General features: G+C 45.3%; 1 protein-coding gene across 1 annotated transcript in view; it reads left to right on the top strand.

The window, feature by feature from the left end:
- RDX (radixin) overlaps positions 1 to 7,917 on the top strand; it is a 78,241-nt gene extending 70,324 nt beyond the window's left edge. The window contains exons 14-15 of the mRNA XM_040482921.1: positions 4,742 to 4,835; positions 7,289 to 7,917. Of these exons, the coding sequence (XP_040338855.1) occupies positions 4,742 to 4,808 (67 nt within the window). The 3' untranslated portion in view covers positions 4,809 to 4,835; positions 7,289 to 7,917. The remainder of the gene's footprint in view (positions 1 to 4,741; positions 4,836 to 7,288) is intronic.
- Positions 7,918 to 24,613: the final 16,696 nt, after the last annotated feature.

Below are 24,613 nucleotides of genomic sequence, written 5' to 3'. Positions count from 1 at the left end.
ATACTTCCCTGTGGGTTTTACTGTGTTTGTGTCCACAAGCAATATGATACCTAGTTTATATGATGTCTAGCGTTGCATGCATATGGACTTTAGATAGTTTTAACACACACACACACACACACACACACACGCATTTTGACTAATATAGTAGTGGTTCATTCATTCTTGCTGCTGTGAGTACATTCACTTGAATACCATTTATCCATTCCCCTGATGGTGGACATTTGTCTTCTAATATTTTTTATTTTACAGACAACATAGCCATAGATCTTGTTGGATATGTCTCTAGTGAATGTAAGCAGTAGTATCTCGGTGGCGGAGACCTAGTTGGGAGGCAATTATTCAGTTTATGTAGCCATTAAATTACTTTTCGAAGTAAAGATACATTAACATCTTTACCACATGTGATATTACCAGAATTTTTAAACTTCTGCCTGTTTGATAGGTATCTTACTGTGTTTTTAATTTGCATGTTCTTGATTACTAATATAATTGAGAATCTTTTTAAAAAATTTTTTAATGTTTTATTTATTTCTGAGAGACAGTACAAGCGGGGGAGGGGCAGACACACACACACACATGCGCACACACACACGCGCACACACACACACACGGACTCGGAAGCGGGCTCCAGCCTCCGAGCTGTCAACCCAGAGCCTGATGTGGGGCTCAAAATTACAAAGCATGAGATCATGACCTGAGCTGAAGTCGGATGCTTAACCCACTGAGCCACCCAGGTGCCCCTATAATTGAGAATCTTTCTTATATTTATGCGCCTTTCACGTTTCCTCTTCCTTGAAGTGAATTTTTTTTTTTTTGCTTGTTTTCTATTAGCTTCTTTATCTTGATGTAATTGCTTCACAGAATTTCTTTGTATTTTGGCCCTTAATCTTTTGATACTTAACTGTTTTACAGTTATCTCCTTCCAAATTTTACCTCATCTTTTCACATTTTTATGAGTTTTTGATGGGTACGAATTTAAATTTTATTGTAGCTTAATTTATAAATCTTCCTCCTTGTGATCTGTGGCAATTTTTGTGCACGCGTCTTGTTTAAGAAATTCTTCTTTTCCTTGAGGTCATGAAGGTATTCCCCTGTATCTTCTTTAAAAGTTTTGAGTTTTTAAATTTTCTTCTAAGCGTTTGGTTATTTTTACACTTGGGTCTTTAATCCAGCTAGAAGTAACTTTGGGTATGGGATGAAGTATGGATCCATTTTTTTTTTCTATCCGGATGACCGGTATGTTAATACTCCATCCCTCTCCCATTGAGGCATTGCCACTTCTTACCTATATTAAGGATTCACATGTACAGTCTCTGTTCTCTTCCATTGGTCAGTCTGTCTATCCCTGTGTCAATAGCATTCTGTATTAATTATAGTCTTAGTTTTATAATGAGTCTTAATTTCTGATAGAGCTTTCTTTCTTTTTTCTCCACCTTGCTTTAATAATAAACTCCTGACTAGGTTTGGCCCTTTGTTTTTTGTTTTTGTTTTTTGTTTTTTTTTTTTTTTTTGGCCTTTTCTACATAATTTTACATAAATTTTACATAAATTTTATTATTATTTTTTTTAAGTAATCTCTACCCCCAACATGAGCTTGAACTGAGGACCCTGAGATCAAGAGTCACATATTCAACTGAGCCAGCCAGATATCCTTTCTACTACATAAATATTAGAATTCATTTAAATTGGGGGCATCTAGGTGGCTCCGTTGTTAAGCATCCGACTTTGGCTCATGTCATGATCTCACAGTTCACGAGTTCAAGCCCTGCATTGGGTTCTTTGCTGTCAGCTCAGAGCCTGGAGCCTGCTTCTGATTCTGTGTCTCCCTCTCTCTCTGCCCCTCCCCATCTCACATTATTTCTCTCTCTCTCAAATAACATAAACGTTAGAAAAATTTAAAAAATTCATTTAAATTGTATGCGAGGGGCAGGGGCTGAGTCTGTTCAGCATCTGACTCTTGATTTCCACTCAGGTCATGATTCCAGGGTCATGGGATCGATCCATGGTCAGCGTGAAGCCTGCTTAAGATTCTCTCTCTGTCCCGCCATCTGCCTTCTCCTCTGCTTACACTTTATCTCTCTCTTAAATAAGTAAATAAATAAGGATAAAAGCATTTGTTTGGAAATGTATTAATAATAATTAATTAGATTAATTTGGGAAGAAATTATATCTGTACAATGTTAAGCATCCCTAGTCATGAATATATTTCTCCATTTATTGGTATCATCCTTAATGCCTTCCACCAAAATTTAAATTTTTGCTTTCAGGTCCTGTGTATCTTTTGCTGGATTTATTACTAGGCAACTTAATTTTCACTAACTTCTAAAAGTTACATTTTAAAACTCTTTGTGGCTGGTATATAGAAATGAAATTGATTTTTGTTTGCTGACCCTATGTGCAGGGACCTTGCTTATTCTTGTTGTTTCTAATAATCTGTGAAATCTTTTAGGCTTTCTACATAGTCACCTGCAAATAATGGCAGTTTTCAATCTGTCTTCTCAATCTGTATAACATTTACTTTTCTTACGTTACTGTGTTGACTTAACTGAAAATTTCAGTACCACGTTGGACATCACTGGAATTTCTGATTTAAGAGGAATGCTTCCAACAGCTCTAACATTTGCCACTGCATGTTGGCCCTAGGTTTTGGTTCATGCCCTTTATTGAGTTAATGAAACTTCCTTTTATATACATACGTCTTTTTTGCTAGATTTTCTTTTTTAATAAAGATAAGGCTTAGAATTTATCAAATGCAAATGTATATGGCGATAATACGTTCGTGTACTTTTTTTTTTTTAACATACTGAATTAGGTAGATTTTCTACTGTAAAACCAAGTTTGCCGTCCGGAGGTAACTTGATCTGATCTATGTCCTAACCCATGACTCGGCGCTCCACAAATCCTGAACTCCCTGTACTGTGGATACCTGCCCCTCTATAGTAGACCCACCCGCTTCAAGGGTTGGGTGTTCAACCAAGTTATTTTAATCTCATGGCGCCACCTGGTGGCAAATTTAGAAATTTCTGACTTGATCTCTTTCTTTTAATTTTTTAATTTTATTAAAGCAATTCTTTAAATGTTTATTCTTGAGAGAGAGAGAGCGCGCTTATGAGCGGGGGAGGGGCAGGGAGAGAGGAAGACGCAGAATCCGAAGCAAGCTCCAGGCTCTGAGCTGTCAGCACAGAGCCCCACGCGGGGCTCACACTAACAAACCAGCAGATCATGACCTGACCTGAAGTCAGATGCTTAACCGACTGAGCCACCCAGGTGCCGCTCTTTTGTTACTTTTTAGGGAAATGTATGGGTGGTTTCTTCTGTTATCACTGACACCTGTCATTTGATCTAATTCTGTTTCTTCCTTGTGCCTTACATTTATCCCATTTACTCCCCTGTCATTCTTTCACTTCCAAATTTCCTCAATATACTCATGCAAATCATTCTTTTTTTCCTTCCTTTGTTTTCTTCTTTTCCTTCCTTCTAGTCTCTCCTTTCGTTCTTTTATGAGTATAAATCTACCTCAGTTGAGGTTAACCATGGTTAAAGTAGTGCTGGGAACTAAGGGAAAAAATACAGGACGTATCTTTTAATGAAATCTGAGACAATCAAGTACCAGCCCTGCTAACCTTCAGAGTCCTTGAAAACACTTCAAGTTCCCTTTGAAATGTTCTCAGGTTTCAGGTACTCCTTAATCACCTAATTAATCCTGCCCAGTTTAACCTCAAGCTCAAGTATTACAGAAAAATTTTAAGACTTTTAATAAGTTTCATGGTTTCTGTGTTCCTTTATTACTAGCTTTGACAAATAAGGGATTTCTACTGTATTTGACTACAAAGCCTCAGTTTTTCATTGTGGCTTAAACTGCCTGGAAACAACTACCACTGATATCGTGCTGTCCATGGGAAAGAGCTCACCACAGATGCCCTTCCGGTACATAACTGATGTATAAGATAGAGATTGCCAGTAACTACACTTCTACCTGCTTGAACCACAGCATAGAACATACTGTGAGCAGTGTTCTCCCCAGTCCGAGAACTCGGGCATGGATAAGCTTGGCTGGTTTTGTGATTTCTCTGTAGAATTTACTGTGACTTCATTTTTGGTGTCTCTAAGGGCTATCCCTGAGAATGGAAGGTGAGTCAGCTGCAGGAGACAGACCAGAGAAAGTAGGGCTGGAATCGATCTCTTTAACCTCTGCAGTGCCAACATGGACACAGAAGAGGTTTTTATTTCTCGTTTGTCTTAATCCACCCCGGTCTTCTAGCAGGCAGGCACAGTCTGTTGAGAATTTGCTTCTTCAAAGACATATTGATTTCAAAGGAGGTCTGTGAGTCTGCTTCGTGGCCAAAGGACATTTTAATAGTGCCTAGATTAATCACTAGAGAACCTCAAATCAAACATAAAATCTGATCAGTGTTATTTTAACACTTTGGGATCCATTATTCTCGTGAAACCGATTTATTTGTATGGAGTTGCTACAACCATTAGAATTCTAGCATCCATTTGAAAGGGAGATGTCACCTGATTCTTATTTCCACATTGTAACAGTGGAGATTCAAGACTGGATTGGAAAAAAGAAAAAAGTTAAAAATTAGGAAGAAGATTGCTTTGGCACTTTGGTTGCCCAGGAGGCCCTGCCCAATCCGGGGTGACAAGGGTGCTTTTGTCATTCGGTACTATTTGACTTCCTTCTGGGTTCTTTTGCTAAGTGCTTCCTAACCCCTGATGTCTCTTTTGAAAGGTGGGGACCCAAACTGTATGCACTGTTCCAGATGCGTTCTTGTCAAAGCAGTATAAAGCAGATGTAATAGGAAGAAGGCTCCCTCCATCGCTAGGTAAGTACAAATGGCGGCCATGGCCAGGGCCAGCCCACCTTTCCATGACACCTGCCATGCCCGCCCCTTGGCTGGACCCCATAAGACCCAAATCTGTTCACCCACAGCCTGGAACCATTAATCTAGTGGAGTGAATCCCCAAAGGAGGTCACCTGGAGAAACCCCTACCATTACACCATCTAGTTCCACGCCCTGAAGGTTCTGTCTCCCTTGTTTGCATCTCTTGGGCTCTTTGCCAGTCAAGCACATCTTCCTCCAATTTAATAGTTTTGACGTTGGATAAGATGAGACTTTGTCCGTAATCCATGTGCGCTGATGGGACAGGCTGCTTTAGACTGTTCTCTTTTGTGATGTGGAGTGAGTATTGCAGCGCAAGCTCATGCAGATGATGCCGTGTGCTGCTGGGAATTCAGAAATACTGAAAAATGAAGGGCTGTCCATATATAATGAATAGAAGAGATCCAGAATCGGTTCATCAGCCAGGTTCGTGTTCTGCAATGATCTCAATTTGGAAACATTTAAAAGTCCTTGACCAACACGGTTACCTTGAAACAGGTTGTTTTAAAATTCTTTAATTTCTTTGGCGGAGACTGTTAAGACCCTTCCCATTTCTTTTTTTTTTTTTTTCTTAATTTTTTTTTAACATTTATTTATTTTTGAGAGTGAGAGAGACAGAGCACGAGCGGGGGAGGAGCAGAGAGAGAGGGAGACACAGAATCCGAAGCAGTCTCCAGGCTCCGAGCTGTCAGCACAGAGCCCGACACGGGGCTCGAACTGACAAACCGTGAGATCATGACCTGGGCCGAAGTCGGACACTCAACCGACTGAGCCACTCAGGCGCCCCTAGATTTTTTTTTTTAATGAGATTTAAAAAATGGTCATATAAGTTTGACCCAGGTCCAGAATTTTTAGAAATGATGTGCTTCCTTGGCCTAGGATTTTGGATTGCTTCAAAATGAGTTTAAGGTCGTCCAAGAAGCTCGGACGTTCTGTGATATCACCCAAATGTTTCCAGTGTTTCAACGTCCACTTGAAAGGCTTGTGGCACATGCATCATTGTTTTGAAAGTGGTGTAGGTGCTTGTAAATTCATAGAGTCCCAGTTAGTCCTATTCCTGATTCCTGGGATTTGAGCTAAAATCCCAACTTCGCACATGCTCTTACGTCCTGGCGAAAGCCACAGACAGTTCTCTTCCTGGCTACTCCTCTTTAAACTGTTGCTTCCAATGCAGGGACTTACGTAAGTCTTTCCATCTTGTTTGCCGATGGGCAAAAGCCCCCCAAGTTAAGATGTACCTGATGATTTGCGACTGTCCCCTCACCGGTTGTCATCCGTTAACATTTTTGCTTTTTTGAGCAAATCCTTTGAGCGAGTTTAACTGTGTGCTCTTGTCATCAGAAGCAGGAAGAGAAGGTTTCTGCATGAGTCACCGGGAAAGTCAAGATCAAATGACAGAGTTCTGAATTATCCCGAGATGAATTTATTAAAGGATCAAAGGAGTTGGCAATCGCCACATCCTTCAGCTTGAAATGTCACAGAGTTGGCGGCCTTGGAAAAGTGCCGGGGCCTCTGTGGCTGATGTCGTGGACCCAGGAGAAGGGATAGGGACTCGCGAGTGGTCTTCTGGTCCTTCTGCTGCTGTCCTTAGGGCGTCCCAGCAGAAATCTCACGCGGTCCTCGTTGTGGCCAGCCCATGGCGTTACGGGGAGGAGGAATCAGAGGTTCACGTACAGTCACAGACAAGTGAGAACTGGCTGGTTTCTTCAGGGACAGAGGCCCCATGGACACAGGTGCCAGGGGGCCAAATTGCCCATCGCTCCCCAAAGCCTCTGGCGGTCTGGGGTGTCCGGACTCCCAGACTTCTTGCTCTCATCCTCCAGGCCTTGTCCTTTGTCTGAGGGGCTAGGTTGACTGTGGCCTGGGAGGCCGGGTGAGACCCTATCTGAAGACCCTCATGCCGGAGCCTCAAGGGGGAGGTGGCCTGAGGTGTGGAAGGCAGAGCTGGTGTAGGGAATGTGAGCTCACCCCTTGGGCACACCTGTCCCCCCACCCCACCCCCAGCCTGCTCATCTTGCTCTCCTGTGATTCACGTCACGAAGGTGTTCGTACCTGTGACACGAGCCGTCTCAGACCCGCCCCTCGCAGTTCTGGGTCTGAACGTGGCGAGATCCGCTCCGTTAGATTCCCTCTGAGATGGGAATGGTAGCGGGGCTGCGGTCGGAGCCACCTGCCTTCTGGTCGTCCCAGAACAGCCTGTATTCACCGCACGGCTTCAGGAGCGCTCCCCCCCCCCCCCAGAATTCAGGAGCACACTCCACCGTGGTTAAGTGTCCCCTACGAAATGTGGGAGGAGGTCCAGGTCCGAGGCCTCACCAGCTCTGCGATGCCAATATGCAGGTGTAGCCCAGTCCTTTCTCTCCTGACTTTCCTGTTCCCTCCCTGTCTTCGTGCAGGTCCCTGGCATCTGACACACGGCGAGCTGTAGGATGAGGACATACCAAGCCGTGCCTGATGTTCTGAATGTGTCTGTCCCCCCCGAACCCTGAACCTCAGCTGGAACCGGATGGACAAGAATTCCCCCCACCAAGGGCTCTTTCGCCGATGGTTCTCTTCACGGCTCAGTTTACTGTTGGTTTTCCCTCGCTCGCTATTCTGTCTCTCTCCAAACCTCTCCTGGTTGCCTTTCCTAGGGACAGACCTTAGGAAGCTGGGCCGGGACTTGGGAATTTGTGCATTGCGCCCTGAGGCCCCAAGCATCCGCCTCGTCCTGTCTTCAAGGCACCGCCCCCCTCAAGAGATGCCTGAAGGCATCGGCTTCTGAGAACCCACTTTTTTTTTTTTTCTGCATGTCTAGCTTGTAAGGAGGGATATATGGAGAGCATTTCCTAGAATTTTCCACTTTTTCACAAAACGTATGTGACTTATTTTTGGCTTCGAACTGAGAGCAAATATCGTGGCATACCGCTCCGTTTTACTTGTGCACATCTGTGGAGTCTGGAGAAATCGATGCTACATTCCCTCTCCTGTCTGGGCTGTTTGTATAATTGTATATAAATGTAGCAATAAACATATTCTAACATCAGCCTGGGGCGCCTGATTCTGCATCCTCGCGGTAGGCAGTGTATAAATAGCGTGTTCTCAAGGAATTGCCCTGCTGACCGACACGACCCGGCTGCCCCGTCCTCGTCCTCCGCGATTTCACAGAGCGTCAGTTTGGAGTTGGCCAGTGTTGGGCAAAAGAAGCCTGAGGAGTGTGGGGGCAGAGCTGGGATGTGACGCGGCATTATTAATTCACCAAGGGGCACTATGTCTGACACTCTGGGGTGGCTCAAATGTCCCAGGGCTGAAGCTCAGAGGATTGGGTGACAGTGTGCCTTCTGAGCCATTTTAACAGTGGCTCTGAAGTCCTCCAAGAACAAAATGTGTTACAATCACCCGGCAGGCACCTGCAGCCACAGTTACCTCTTAAAGATTTCCAGAAAAAAAAAAAAAGGCAAAATACGCCAACATGATGCTGAATTTTCCACCTGTCCCCGATGTTCTTCAAGGGTAAGGAGTCGAGCCGTTTAAGCAAATGTCCTCCTAACGGGGACAGACCCCTAAGCAAATAACCTTTCGATTTGGCGGGGATCATGCCGTCGGTCTCATGCCAAGGAGGATTTGTTCCCAAACTGGTCTCATAATTCGCTTGAAACTTTTGGTTATCAGGCATTTTTGCAACTGAAAAGAGAATCACATACTTTGTTGTGGTTTCTCATCAGGTTGCTGTCTCTCAGGCTCCTCCTCGATTGGAAGAGGAAGTTGGCGCACAAGTTTTCCGCCCCCGGGATGTAGTAGATCTGGAAGTCAGGTGTCCCATGCCAGCGTTTGAAAGACGGCTCCGTAAAAAGTGTGTGTTTCTTCTGAGACGGAGAGAAAGAGAGTGCAAGCGAGAGGGGCAGGGGCAGAGACCGAGGGAGGGAGAGAGAATCCCAAGCAGGCTCCATGCTGTCAGCGCAGAGCTCCGTGCAGGGCTCCAACTCACCCACCGTGAGATCATGACCTGAGCCGAAATCCAGGGTCGGTCACTCAACCGACGGGGCCACCCAGGCGCCCCTCAAGACTGCTTTTTACGTATTAGAGCAGCGTAGACTGGAGGGCCCGAGGAAATCACGTGGTCGAGCCCTTGGAGCCACTGATTCATAACCAGGAAGGTGCCGGGTCTGTGAATTCACCTTCCGGCAACCTTCACCTCAAACTCCCCGCGGTACTCCCACACAGACATTTTCCACCCACGGTCTAGCCATGGCTGGTGATATGGGGGGACGTTATCTAAAAAGATAGGTGACAAATTATCATTTGCTTCTGGCGACGGTGTCATAACAGATAAGCCCAATTATAGACACGGCCGCGTAAGCTTGTTTATGGAGCTGTGGAGGATGGAGAAGTGGTCTTCACCTGTGGTCTTAAACCTGGGCACCCGGTCCGTCTCTGCCTCCGACTGGGAGTCAGGGCCTGGATGTTTCTCCCCCACTCTGTGCCTCTGATGGGCCTGCTGGGAGATGAGGTGTTGGGACTGAATGATTTCCGGGATCCTTTCTGTTCTTTGAGTCTCTCCTCCTCTGGCCAAGGGAAGGGAGTAGCCAACCTTCAGTGCAGCCACGAAAGGTCACGAGAGGGCAAACATGGGCAACGGAGAGGCAGGAGAGTTAGGAAGGTGGCTTACATCCAGAGAGGGACAACTGCATTAAGGCAAACGCAAGTCAAAGCACTGCCTCTCCAACGGGGAGGACAGAGGGACTCAGCTCTCACTTTCCACGTGCCATCGGCTGGGTCCCTTCTCGAGCTGTCTTTTTTTTTTTTTAATTTTTTTTTTAACGTTTTATTTATTTTTGAGACAGGGAGAGACAGAGCATGAACGGGGGAGGGTCAGAGAGAGAGGGAGACTCAGAATCGGAAACAGGCTCCAGGCTCTGAGCTGTCAGCGCAGAGCGCGACACGGGGCTTGAACTCACGGACCGAAAGATCATGACCTGAGCCGAAGCTGGCCACTTGACCGACTGAGCCACCCAGGCGGCCCTCGAGCTGTCTTTTGCAGAGGACAGAAAGGCTAAACTGACCCTGAATTGGAACAGACGAGTGAGAAGCTGAAGCCTCAGACCAAGAAGCCACCCCACCAGAAGTGCTCCCCTTGACCCTGGAAAGAGACTTCAGTCCCCATCAGGCAAAACCGACAGCGGCGTAGCAACCAAAAGAGAGAAAAGCTGGGGAGCGGGGTGGCTCAGTGGGTTAAGCGTCTGTCTTCAGCTCAGGTCATGATCTCAGGTTCGTAGTCTGTGGGTTCGAGCCCCGCATTGGGCTCTGTGCGGACAGCCTGGAGCCTGCTTCGGATCTCTGTCTCTCTCTGCCCCTCCCCTGCTTGCACTGTCTGTCTCTGTCTCTCTCAAAAACAAACAGTGAAAAAAAAAAATTCAAAAGGGAAAAAGCTGGTCACTTCCGGTCACTAATCACCCACAGCAACACGGGTGAAGGAACACACGGGTGGGGGCGCCTCCCTCCTCCAGCTTCCACGAGAGGCTCTTCCGCCCCTGCCCCACCCGCCCCCTTTCTGAGCAGGTGGGAGCGGTTGCCGGGCTGGTGAGTGTGCAGAGGAGGCGGTGCCCAGGGCTCGCCTCGCCTTGGCCCGTGGGGACCGCCCGCGGGGACCTGGCTGTCTGCTGGAGGCACCGGGTGCGGCCCGCTCCTCCTCCCGCTAGAGGCAGGTGGGCCCCCACACGTGCGTGTTGTCACCTGAACAGCCATTGGAGTCACCTGGAGGGTTTGTTAAAACACCCGCTCGGCTCCGCTCCCAGGATTTCTGATTCAGGGCAAGGCGTGCGGCTGGAGCGCTTGTGTCTCTAGAAAATTCCCAGCTGAGGCTGCCCGTGGCTGCTGGGCTGGGGACCGTGTCTCCGGACGCGGGGAGAAGGAGACCCGTTGACTGGCCCCCACATTCTCCCCAACTGCACGTTCACGTTCGCAAGGCCGGCTGAGTCATTGGCGCGTCCTCGGCTAGGCCGAGGCCGAGGCCAGCGAAGCTTCTCTGGTCCGGGTGAGCAGCTGCAGACACCCACCGCCTCCTGGAGCCGCGGCCTTGGGGAGCGACAGACCCTCACGAATTAGACTCACTTCTCTTCCACGCGGAGCACGAGTCGGATCAATGCCGGCCACAAACCGGCCCCGAAACGCCGGGTCCGAAACAGAATCGGAGACACCTGCGCGCTTGGCTGCCCTTGATGCAACCTCGTTAGGGCACCTGCGCACACGGACGGGGGACTGGGCTCCTGGGCGAGGCGGGGGCTGGTTTCAGAAAACCCCGCGGCCTGACACGAGGTACCAGCACTGGCGTGTTCGTGGACAGTGTGAGGCACCTTCACACCCTGGACCCACCAGGGGAAGGAATGCCAGCCCAGAAGGAGAACGCGTGTCCCCCACGGTCTCCCGGTTTTTCTCAGCTCCTAGACCCTCCTGCAGGTGAGTGCTGCCCCCAGTCCTCACGGGGGAGGATTCTGAAAAATCGCTTTCCCCCAACCTGTCCCGTTGCCTTGCGGGGCGGCTGGCCTCCCTCTGTGCCCTGCGGGTGCCTGCTCGCCTACACAGTACGGCCCTTCCAGCACAGCCAGGCTCCTGGTCGGCCGCCAGCAGCCAGACGTCCCTCCTTCCCTCAGGCCCCCCACCCCACCCCATCAGAAGGGTTTTCCCTTCTCCCTTCTGCCCATTTCTGTGAGTCACAGCGGCGAGGCCCTGGCATGGACCCCGACCACACCTCAGGGGCTCACCCCTTGCTCTGCGTGCGTTTGGGCTGTCCTGTTCCTCACAGTTCCGGGGGGACCTGCTGTCCCTGTGCCACACAGAACGTGTGGTTTCTCAGGTGCCGTCACAGGGGGACAGAGACTGGAAAAGCCAGCACGGGCTTTGCACCACCTTGGGGACCAGGAATGACACTCTTGTCCTGTCTCACTGGTCAGAACTAGTGACTTTTCTTCTCTTTCTTTCACGTTTGTTCATTTTTCAGAGACACAAATTGAGCGAGCGGGGGAGGGGCAGAGAGAGAGAGGGGGACACAGAACCAAAAGCGGGCTCCAGGCTCCGAGCTGTCAGCACGGAGCCCGATGCGGGGCTCGAACCCACGAACCGTGAGATCGTGACCTGAGCCGCAGTCACCGGCTTCATTCACTGAGCCGCCCAGGCGCCCAGGCACGCCTCATTCTTAGGACCAGACTGTGTCCCCCTGTGCCCTGGGGCTCTCCTGTGCTCCCTTTCCTCGGCCTTCTCCTCCAGCGTTTATATTCGGTGCAGCACGGCTTTCCACCGGGGTGATTTTGACCCCCCGCCGCTGCCGCCCCAGGGACTTTGACATGGTGCGGGCACATCTTCCAGTCTTAGGACCTGGGGTCTGTCGGGCACTGGTGTCTCGGGGGCAGGAACCAGATGCCAGCAAGCATCCTGCAGGGCGCGGGGCACCTGGCGTCCCGTCCCCCCTCCCCCCGCCGTGTCCGTGTTGGCTGGACTGGGAACCCCACTGCCCACGGCGCCCCTCGCGCGCAGGGGTTGCGCTACTCACCCCCCCCCCCACGCCGCGTCTGCGTGGGGAGACGGCACCGAGCACCGTGGCCGCAGCCGGCCTGCGGCCCGAGCCCTGGCCCTCGAGGGGGCCGGCGACCTGCAGGAGCCGGCAGGCCGTGGGGGCGGCGGCCAGGAAGGAGGGGGGCCTGAGCGGCGAGCGCCGGCGCCCCGGCAGCCGCGGGGGAGTGGGGTTCTCGGGGTTCTTCCCCGGCGGCTCCTCGCCCGCCCACGGGGGCGCCGGCCCCCCCGCGCCTCGCGTGCTTCTGCGGTGCCGTTCGTTCCGGGGCGGTGGCGAGACCGAAGGAGGGGCCGCCAACCTCAGCGGCTGTGAGCCCTTCCTCGCCCCTGGCCTCGCGGCAGGCTGGGCCGCTGGGGCCTGAAACGAGCTCCGCGCGAGGGCCGACTCGATCGCTTTGCGCTGGGTGGCTTGGGGCAACCTGGTTAACCTCCCCGGACTGAAATTTCTAGGAGGGGCCGAGAGTGCAGGGGCCGCGCTAAGACGGAGCACTTGGACTCACATGTGAAGAGCTGACTCTAGGGTGTGTGCTGAGCCCGAGGTGACTAAAAACCTCCGGGAGCAAGAGCCGCCTCTTTCTCTAGGCCGCGGCTGCTGTGGACGGTAAAGCTGACGACCATCCCGGTGCCTTGCTGAGCGCCACCTGAGTGTGTGGTCACCCGGCCCGGGACGTCTGCCTTTCCCTGCCCCGTCGGGATCCTGACTGTGCCTGTTGTCATCTCTGGGGACACCTCCTCATTCGTACATCAGAACACGAGGGCACCGTCCTAGCCAAGGCCTGAGGTTCTTTGGCCCAGTCCCCTCCGGGCCGTGCGCGTCTTGTCCCCCGAGGATGAGGTGGTGGGGGCTCCAGGAGCGCGTGGCCTTCGAGGAGAGTTAGGACCCAGCCCCCCAGTGTGTGCAGGTGTGTGTAGCCGGGACCTCGGCCACCTCTAGACACGTTTTAAGGTGACGCCTGGAATGTGGCAACAGAGGGACTTGTTGGTTCGTCATGTATGCACTGAGCATCAAATAGATGAAGCCGCTGCCTCCGCGGAGCCTCTATTCCAGGACAGGGAGACGGGCAATAAACAAGGCACATGTTAAGTCAGACGGTGATAATTGCTCTGGAGAATCGGGGCGCCCGGGGACTATTGACAACGCAATTGCTGGGACACTTATTACTGAAGTGGAGCTCACCTCCCATGTTGTACGTGCTTCTGGGGTGCAATGCAGTGACTCCGCAGTCCTAGACATGATGCGGGTGTAGTTACCATCTGTCAGTATGAAATGTTACAATGTGCCGAAGATGTTCCCTAGGGTGCTTTGCATCGCCCTTACTTTTACAACTGAAAGTATGAACCTCTTCATCCCCCTCACCTATTTGGTTAATCCCATCGTAACACCCCTGGCCTAGCAACTATGGTTTGTTTTCTGTGTTGAGAAGTCGATTTGCCTTGGTTTGTTTTGTTGTTTAGATTCCACACATACGTGTCCTCTTCTGGCATTTGTCTATTTCTGGGTGACCAATTTCACTTAGCCTAATACCCTCTAGGTCCATGTATGTTGTGGGAAAAGGCAAGAACATAACCTTCTTCGTGGCTGAGTACTATTCCACGATCCATCTGTCACTGCTTTTTAACTATTTATCAGTGATCACAGACTGCTTCCCTAACTGTGAAATGTAAATAATGATACAGTAAACATAGAATGATACATATATAATTTTTAATTCGTATTTTTGTTATGTTTGGTAAATACACATTAGTAAAGTTACTGCATGATGTAGGATTTCAGTGTTTAATTTTTTGAGGAACCTCCATGCTATTTTCCCTGGTGACTCCACCAGTTGGTGTTCCCACCCCCAGGGCACTGTGGTTCTGGGCCAACACTCGTTAATTGTTCCACTGTCGACACTAGCCATTCTGACACCTTGTACTTTTCTGTTGCATTTCCCTGCTAATGAGTGATGTCGAGCATCTTTTCGTGAGTCTTCTTTGGCAAGCTGTGTGTTCAGGCCGTCTGCCCGATTTTCCATCAGACGTTTATTCATTGGTTGGTATTAGTCCTTGATAGAAATTTTGGATATTAGGTCCTCATGGGATGTGTCATCGGCAGGCTTCTCCCATTCAGTAGGATGCCTTTTCATTTGATTGGTGACTTCCTTCACTGTGCAAAAGCTTTCTATCTTGGTGTAGTCCCAATTATTTACTTTTGCTTTAGTGTTTATTTTGCCTGAGGCAATATGTCTAGGAAAATGTTGCTGGGCCAGTGTCCAAGAGATCACTGCCTGTGTTTTCTTCTAGGAGTGTTAGGGTTTCAGGTCCGACATTTAGGTCTTCAATCCATAGTAGGCTTATTACTGTGCATGATGTGAGAGAGTGGTCCTATTTCCTTTCTTTGCACATAACTGTCCAGTTTTCCAAGCACCATTTATTGAAGAGCCTCTTTCCCCATTGTATGTTCTTGCCCCCTTTATCATAGGGTAATTGACCCTGAGTGTGGGTTTATTTTGGGACTCTGGTTTCTGTTCCCTTGATGTACGTGTCCCTTTTTGCCCCAGTCACATCCTGTTTTGATTACTGTAGCTTTGCAGCAAACCTTGAAATCTGGGACTGTGACATCTCTAGCTTTGTTCTTCTTTCTCAAGGTTGCATTGGCTCTCTGGGGTCTCTTGTGGTTCCACAGGCATTTTAGGATCACTTGTTCTGTAACAAATATTACTGGTGTTTTGATAGGGATGGCTTGGATCTGTAGGTTGCTTTTGGTAGGAGGGATCTTGGAACAATATTCTTCCATTCCGTAAGCATGGAATATCTTTGCGTTTGTGTCATCGTCAGTGTCCTTCATCTGTGTTTCCTAGATTGTGGAGTGTAGGTCTTGGACCGTCTCGGCTGAGGTGATGCCTAGGTATTTTGTTCTCTTGGTTGCAGTGGACATGAAACTGTTTCATGTGTCTGTCACTTGGTGATTAGTGAATAGAAACGCAAGAGATTTCTGTCTGTGAGTGTTGCATGCTGCCACGTTCTTGAATGCACATCTTCTAATGGTCCTTTCGGAGGAGTCCTCAGGGTTTTCTAGGCAGAGTATCATGTCGTCTGCAAACAGTGGTGGTTTTGCTTCCTCGTCAACAATTTGGATGCCTCTCCTTTCTTCTCCTCGCGGGACTGCTGTGGCTGGGACTTGGAATACACCCCGGGTCAAAGTGGTGAAAACGAAGATTGCCTTCTTGTTCTCTGGTTTTCACCCTCGAGTATGATGTCAGCTGTGTGTTTATCACATGTTCATTTTATGACGCTGAGGTATGTTTGCTCAAAACCCACTTTTTGGAGAGTTTTCACGATCAACTTACATGAGTGTTACCGTTGGTTTTTTGCATCTATTGAGACATTGACCTGATTTTTATCCTTCATTTTGTTAATGTGGTATATTGTTTAGTTTTTAATATCACCCTTGTGTTTCTCAGAGTAAATTCAAGTTGTTTGTCTTGAATGATGACTTTAATATATTTCTGAACATAGTTCGCTGCTATTTTGTGGAGGTTTTTGCATATGTTTATCTGGTTTATTTGCCTATAGTTTCTTTCATTGTAAATGTCTTTGGTGTTGGTCTCCAGGTAATTTTTTTTTGAGAATGTGTTTGGAATCTTTTTTCCCCCTAATTTTGGGAATAGCTTGATAATAGAAAATAATGCTTCTTGAATCTCTCATTGGAATCACTTTTTAATCCATGTGTCTTGGGCTTTTATTTGTTGAGGTCTTTCATTACCTATTCAATTTCATTATTTTTCTATTCAGATTTTCCTTTTTTTTTTTTTTTTTGAGAGAAAGAAAGAGAGCAAGTGAGTAGGGGAGGAGCAGAGAGAGAAGAAGGAGAGAGAGAATCCTAAGCAGGCTCTGAGCTGTCAGCGCGGAGCCCGATGTGGGGCTTAAACTCGCAAACTGTGACATCATGACCTGAGCCAAAGTTAAGAGTTGGATGCTTATCCAACTGAGATACCCAAGTGCCCCCCATTTTTTATTTTTTTGAAGATTTTATTTTTGTAATTTGTTTGCTTTTTGTTACTGAATATTTTAGCATACTTTTTTTTTTTTTTTAGTTCTAATGGTTTCTGTGGTGTCATGTATTACTTTTGCTATTTTATTTCTGATTTTACTGATTTTTTTTTCCATGAGTCTGGCTTTAGGTTTATCGATTTATTTACCTTTTCAAATAATCAGCTTTGGTTTTATTGATTTTTTTTTTCTCAGTCTCTTCCTTCATTTATTTCAACTCTGAGATTTGTTAGTTTTTCTACTAATGGGATTTCTTTCTTTTTTCTAATTCATTTAGTTGTAATACTGAAAACAATTTTGTGATTGTTTTTTTTTCTTGATGTCTACTTGTATCACTTTAATTTCCCTCTTAGAACTGCTTTTGGTATGACTGAAATTTTGGGTCATTGTGTTTTCATTTTCATTTGTTTTCATGTGTTTTTTTATTTCTTGATGAATTTATCATTGTCCTATGGGTTGTTGACTAGGTTGTCATTTGCCCATGATGGTTTTTATTTTTTTCCTTGTAACTGATTACTAGCTTTCATACTTGAGGTTTGAAAAGATGCATGCTAGGATATCTGTCTTGTTACATTTATTGAGACTTGCTTTATGATCTCACATGTGACCTGTATTGGAGAATGTTCCATGTATACTTGAAAACAATGTGTATTCTGTTGTGTTTTCATGGTTAATTCCATCTTATCTAATGGATCATTCAAAGATCCTGTTTTCTTTTTTAAAAAAATTTTAAATGTTTATTCACTTCTGAGAGAGAGAGAGAGAGAGAGAGAGGCAGAGTGCAAGCAGGGGAAGGGCAGAAAGGGGAGACACAGAATCCCAAGCAGGCTCTAGGCTGTGAACTGTTAGCACAGAGCCTGACCAAGGGCTCGAACTCACAAACCATGAGATCATGACCTGAGCCAAAGTCAGACATTTAACCAATTGAGCCACCCAGACGCCCCTTGTTTGTTCTTTCTTTCTTTTCTTTCTTCCTTTTCTCTCTTTTCTTTCTTTTCTCTTTCTTTTCTTTCTTTCTTTTTCTCTTTTCTTTTCTTTTCTTTCTTTTCTTTCTTTCTTGTTCATTTAGACACAGGCAGACAGAGCATGAGTGGGGATGGGCAGAGAGCTAGGACACAGAATCTGAAGCAGGATCCAGACTCTGAGCTGTCAGCACAGAGCCCATGTGGGGCTCGAACCCATGAATGGGGAGGTCATGACCTGAGCCAAAGTCAGATGCCCCTACTGTTTTCTTCTTAAAATTTTAATATTTTACTGGGGCGCCTGGGTGGCGCAGTCGGTTAAGCATCCGACTTCAGCCAGGTCACGATCTCGCGGTCCGTGAGTTCGAGCCCCGCGTCGGGCTCTGGGCTGATGGCTCAGAGCCTGGAGCCTGTTTCTGATTCTGTGTCTCCCTCTCTCTCTGCCCCTCCCCCGTTCATGCTCTGTCTCTCTCTGTCCCCAAAATAAATAAACGTTGAAAAAAAAATTAAAAAAAATTTTTTTAATATTTTATTTAATTCAGTGGCCCAAATATTATTTCATTGTATAATCAAGACAAATGTATCAATTAAAAATATTTCCCATGTTCTATTTGAGTCTATTTCTGAACTTTCAAACCCTATTCCATTAACCTATCTGCGGACCCTGTCAAAAGTACCACACTTGTGATACTGTAGATTTATATAGTATCTCCTGAGGTCGGGTAGTGATAATTCTTGCACTATTGGTGCAACCAGAAAACTTTATTAGAGAAGATTAATTACATCTATCCAAATATGCCCTGTGCCAATGTCTCAAATTCACTTTATTTTTTATTTTCTATCTCTAGTTTCATCTAGTGGAATCGTCCAGAATAGCTCATTACAAGTTCTGTCATGAAGCTATAGGACACCATTTACATATTTCAGTAATGAAATTCAAAACATAAGTTGATAACGAATTGCAACAATGATGATAGGCACCAAATTTTAAAACCAATTACTTCTAATTATCAAATGTCCTAGGAAAGGTTAACATGAAAAACCAAAGTTAAAGGAAACTCACAAACCACCGTATCTTTCCTCTTGGGAGTTAACTTTTAGAGACGGGCAATGTGGTCACATGTACCTTTAAACACCATTGTGATACTGCTCAGTCCAGATTGAAATTGAGTATCATATATGTAAATCTTGAATTTTTAGTGTTTTAAAAAAATTCCAGTGTAGTCAAAAGTGTTTCATTGGTTGCAGGTGTACAATATAGCGATTGAACACATCCATACATCACCCCGTGCTCATCAGACAGGTGCACTCTTTAATCCCCATCACCTATTTGCCCAACCCCCCTTCCTCTGGTAACAGTCAGTGTATTCTCTGTAGTTAAGAGCCTGTTTCTTGGTTTGTCTTTCTGTTTTTTTCACCTTTGCTCATTCATTTTGCTTTTTAATTTCCACATATGACTGAAATCACATGGTATTTATTCTCTGACTAATTTTGCTTAGCATTATGCTCCCTAGCTCCATCCAAGATTTCATTCTTTATTATGGCTGAATAATGTTTCATTGTGTGTGTATGTGTGCCCTTTGTATACACACACACACACACACATACACACACACATACACACACACACATCTTCCTTATCCATTTGTCTATCAGTGGACACTTGGGCTGCTTCCATAATTTGGCTATTGTAAATAATGCTGCAATAAATATAGAGATGCATAAACATAGGGGTGCATGTATCCCTTTGAATTAGTGTTTTTGTATTTTTTGGGTAAATACCCAGTAGTGTGATTACTGAATCATAGGGTAGTTCTGTTTCTTAAATTATTTTTTATTTATTAAAAACATTTTTTTAATGTTTATTCATTTTTGAGAGACAGAGACAGAGCATGAGCAGGAAAGGGGCAGAGAGAGAGGGAGACACAGCATCTGAAGCAAGCTCCAGGCTCTGAGCTGTCAGCACAGAGCCCGATGTGGGGCTAGAACTCACGAACTGCAAGGTCATGACCTGAGTCGAAGTCAGACGCTCAACTGACTGAGCCACCCAGGCGCCCCTTTAAATTATTTTTTAAGTTTATTTATTTTGAGAGAGAAAGAGTGTGTGAGCAGGGGAGGGGCAGAGAGGGGGGGGAGAGAGAATCTCAAGGAGGCTCCACACTGTCATCATGGAGCCCAATGCAGGGCTCAGTCTCACCAACCATGAGATCATGATCTGAGCTGAAATCAAGAGTCAGATGCTTAACCACTTGAGCCATCCAGGCACCCCCTAACTTTTTGAGGAAACTCCATACTGTTTTCCAAAATTGCTGTATCAGTTTGCGTTCCCACCAACACCGCAAGAGGGTTCCTTTTTCCCCACATCCTGCCAACACTTGTTTCTTGTGATTTTGATTTTAGTTGTTCTTCTGGTGTAAGGTGATGCCTCATTGTGGTTTTGATTTGCATTTCTCTGAGGATGAGTGACGTTGAACATCTTTTCATGTGTCTTTTGGCCATCTGGATGTATTCTTTGGAGAAATATTTGTTCATGTCTTCTGCCCATTACAAATTTTTTTCCAGTGTTTGTTTATTTATTTTGAGGGAGAGAGAGAGACAGAGCATGAGTGAGGAAGGGGCAGAGAGAGAGGGAGGATATTTGGAAGCAGGCTCCAGGCTCCAAGCTGTCAGCACAGAGCCCAATGCTGGGCTTGAACTCAGGAACAGTGAGATCGTGACCTGAGCCGAAGTTGGACGCTTAACTGACTGAGCCACCCAGGCACCCCTTCTGCCCATTTTAAAATTGGATTATTTGGGGGATTTTTTTTGGTGTTGACTTGTATAAGTTCTTTATATATTTTGGATATTAGCCCTTTATTAGGTAAGTCATTTACACATATCTTCTGCTGTTTCGTAGATTGCCTTTTAATTTTGTTGATTGTTTCTTTTGCAGTGCAGAAGCTTTTTATTTTGATATAGTTAAAACAGTTTATTTTTGCTTTTATTTCTCTTGCCTCAGGAGAAATACCTAGAGAACTGTTGCTATGGCTGATGTCAGAGTTGACCGCTCGTGCTCTCTTCGAGGATTTTTAATGTTTCAGGCCTCACATTTAGGTCTGTATTTTGAGTTTATTTTTGTGTATGGTGTAAGAAAGTGGTCCAGTTTAACTCTTTGGCATGTAGTTGTCCAGGTTTCCCCAGCACCATTTATTGAAAAGACTGTCTTTTTCCCATCGGATATACTTTCCTGCTTTGTCAAAGATAAATTGAGCAGATAGTTGTGGGTTTATTTCTGGGTTTTCTATTCCGTTCTATTGATCTTTGTGTCTATTTTTGTGCCAGTACCATACTGTTTAAATTCCTAAAGCTTTGTAATATAACAGTCTGGAACTGTGATGCCTCCAGCTTCGCTATTCTTTTTCAAAAGTGCTTTGATTATTCAGGGTCTTTTGTGGTTCCATATACGCTTTAGGATTGTTTGTTCTAGCTCTGTGAAAAATGCTGTCGGTATTTTGATAGGGATTGCATGAAATGTGTAGATTGCTTTGGCTAATACAGATTAACAAAATTTGTTCTTATAATCCATGAGCATGGAATATCTTGCTATTTTTTCTGTGTGTTTCCTTCACTTTCTTTCATCAATGTTTTATAGTTTTCAGAGTGCCAGTCTTTCGCCTCTTGGGTTAAGTTTATTCCTAAGTATGTTATTACTTGCGGTGGAATTGCAAATGGGTTTGTTTTTTAATTCCTCTTTCTGTTGTTTCATTATTACTGTATAGAAATGCAACATATTTCTGCACATTTGCTTTTATATCTTTGGAGCTTCCTAAATGCATTTGTCAGTTCAAGAAGTTCTTCGGTGGAGTCTTGTGGGTTTTCTCTATTTAGTATCATGTCGTCTGCAAAAAGTGGAAGTTTTACTTCTTCCTTACCAGCATGGATGCCCTTTGTTGTCTGACTGCCACGGCCAGGACTTCCAGTACTAGGTTGAATAAAATTGGTGAGAGGAGACATGCTTGTCTTCTTCCTGACCTTGGGGGAGAACTCTATTTCTCTCCCATTGAATAGAGTGTTCGCTGTGGGTTTTTCCTACATGGACTTGATTATCTTGAGGTGTATTCCCTCTAAACCTACTTTGTTGAGGGTTTTTATCAGGAATGGATATTGTACTTGGTCAACTGCTTTTTCTTCATCTATTGAAATGATCATATGTTTTTTTATCCATTTTCCGATTGATGTGATGTATCACATTGATCGCCTTGCAAATATTGAACCATTCTTGGATCCCAGAAATAAATCCCAGTTAATCTTAGTGAATGATTTTTTTAAATGCATTGTTGGATTCAGTTTTCTAGTATTTTTTTGAGGAGTTTTGCATCCATGTTCATCAGAGATCTTGGCCTATAGTTCTCTTTTTTTGTGGTGTCTTTATCTGGTTTTGGTATCAGGGTGATACTGGCCTCATAGAATGAGTTTAGAATTTTTCCTTATATGTAAAACAAATTTTTTTAATGTTTTTATTTATTTTTGCGACAGAGAGAGACCGCATGAGCAGGGGAGGGGCAGAGAGAGAGGGAGACACAGAATCCGAAGCAGGCTCCAGGCTCTGAGCTGTCAGCACAGAGCCCGACACGGGGCTTGAACTCAGACTGTGAGATCATGACCTGAGCTGAAGTCGGACGCCTAACCAACTGAGCCACCCAGGCGCTCCAATTTCTTGTATTTTTAAAAATTGTTTGAGAAGAACAGGTGTTAAGACTTCTTTGAATGTTTGGTAGAATTAGCCTGTGAAGCTGTCTGGTCCTGGACTGCTTGTTGGGAGCTTTTTGATTCCTGATTAATTCTCCTTGCTGGTAATAAACCTGTTCAAATTCTTTTTTTCCCTGATTCAGGGCTGAGCCACCTGAGCCATCCAGGTGCCCCAGTTTTATTGATTTATTTCTTTCTTTTTTTTTAACCAGCTCCTGATTTCAAGGATCTATTCTATCGCTATTTAAGTTTCTATGTTATTGATTTTTGCTCCAATCTTTATTATTTCCTCCTCCTCCTGCTTTTGGGTTTTGTTTGTTGTCCTTCCCCCCCCCCCCCCCCCAGTTCCTTTTCAGTGTAAGGTTAGGTTTTTAAAAAAATTTCTTGCTTCTTGTGTTAGGCTTATATTAACTATTTGCTTCCCTCTTAGAAACACTTTGGCTGCATCTTGAAGCTTTTAGACCATTGTGGTTTTCATTTTTGTTTCCACGTGCTTTTTAATTTCTTCTTTGATTTCTTGGTTGACCCATTCATTGCTTAGTAGCATGTCATTTAACCTCCATATATTTGTGGTCTTTCCAGAGTTGTTCCGGTGGTTGCCTTCTAGTTTCATAGCCTTGTGGTAAGAAAAGATGCGGGGGTATGACTTTGATCTTCTTGAATTTGTTCAGGCTTGTTTTGTGGCCTAATACGTGATTTTTTCTGGGAATGTTGCAGAGAGTGCGTATTCTACTGGTTTAGGATGGACTATTCTGAATTTACCTGCTAAGCCTGTCTGGTCCAGGGTTTCATTCAAAGCCACTGTTTCTGAGGAGTTGAGATGGCAGAGCTGCACGGAGACCCTGACCTTGTCTTGTCCCTGAAATGCCGATGGATCAGCACCAAACCACTTTGAAAACCTAGGAAACTGACCTGAGGATCAATGCAACAATCTGCATAACTTGAGCCACAAAACTCACCAGAAAGAGAAAAATTTATTTTTATTTTTTTACTTTATTTTTCATAAAAATTTGTTTATTTCATCTTATTCTATAAATTTCTTTTAATTTTTAAGTTCTTTTCTTTTCTTTCCTTTTTTTCCCCCTCTGTATCAAATTTCTTTCAAGAAACAGACTGAAACACACCTAGGATCTAGCTCCCTTTAGCTGATTTTTGTTTTTAATTTTTAATTATATTAATTTGTAAGAGAGAGCACGGGCAGGGCAGAGGCAGAGAGAGAGGGACACACAGATTTCGAAGAAGGCTCCAGGTTCTGAGCTGTCAACACAGAGACTGACGTGTGGGGCTCGAACTCGGGGACCGTGAGATCATGACCTGAGCTAAAACTGGATGCTTAACCGACTGAGCTATCCTTTTCTTCCTTCAAAAGGACAAAATGAAGGAATTCACCCCAAAGGAAAAAACAGGAAGAAATGACAGCAAGGGACTTAACACAGATATAAGCAGGATGTCTGAACTAGAATTGAGAACCACGATAATAAGAATACTAGCTAGGGTTGGAAAAAGCGTAGAAGACACCAGAGAATCCCTTTCTGTAGAGATAAAATAAATAAAATCTAGTCAGGCCAAAATTTAAAACTGCTGTAACCGAGATGCAGTCTTGAATGGATGCTACAGTGGATGTAAAATTATGGAGAATAACAAAGCAGAAAAAAAAAAAAAAGAGGGAAACAAAGGCAAAAGACCACGATAGAGGACTTGGAGAACTCAGCGACGTCTATTTGCATGATAAATGTTTCTTTATCCCCTTACTTAACATCTGCAAGTGTCTTTATGTCTGAAATGAGTTTGTTGTAGGCAGCGTATGGATGGATCTTAATTTTTTATTTACTCTTTTACCCTATGTCTTTGGATGGGAGCATGGAGTTGATTTACACTCAAAGTAATTGTTGATACGTGTTCCTGTCCTTTGGTTACTTGTTTTGGGGTTGCCTTTGTAGTTTTTCTCTGATCCTTCTCATGCTCTCTTCCATAGTTGGCTGGCTTGCTTTAGCGATATCCTTGGATTCCTTTCTCTTTATTCTTTGCGTATCTATCGGTGGTTTTTGATTTATGGTGACCGTTAGGTTTGTATATAACATCTGCATATAGCAGTGTATATGAAGTTGATGGTCGCTTAAGTTTGAAGCCATTCTGTATACCACCTCTGGTTTGGGTTTTATATGGTGTCATATTTTATATCCTTTTGTTTTGAGAATTCCTTGACTGATTTTTTTTTTTTTTTTAACAGAAATACTCACCTTGACTGCTTTTTTGTTTCTTACTTATCATACTCTCGCTTATGGTCTTTCCGTTCTACTCAGCAAGTCCCCTTTAGTATTTCTTGTGGGGCTGGTTTGTTGGTCACAAGCTCCGTTAGTTTTTGTTTGACAAACTCTTTTTCTCTCCCTCTATTCTGAATGACAGTCTTCATGGATAGAGGATTCTTGGTTGCAGATTGTTACCTTTCAGCAC

The sequence above is a fragment of the Herpailurus yagouaroundi genome, unplaced genomic scaffold (genome assembly GCF_014898765.1).
Source record: "Herpailurus yagouaroundi ecotype Mexico unplaced genomic scaffold, PumYag 161, whole genome shotgun sequence".
Classification (NCBI taxonomy): domain Eukaryota; kingdom Metazoa; phylum Chordata; class Mammalia; order Carnivora; family Felidae; genus Herpailurus; species Herpailurus yagouaroundi.
This window is presented reverse-complemented; position numbering and strand designations above follow the sequence as displayed.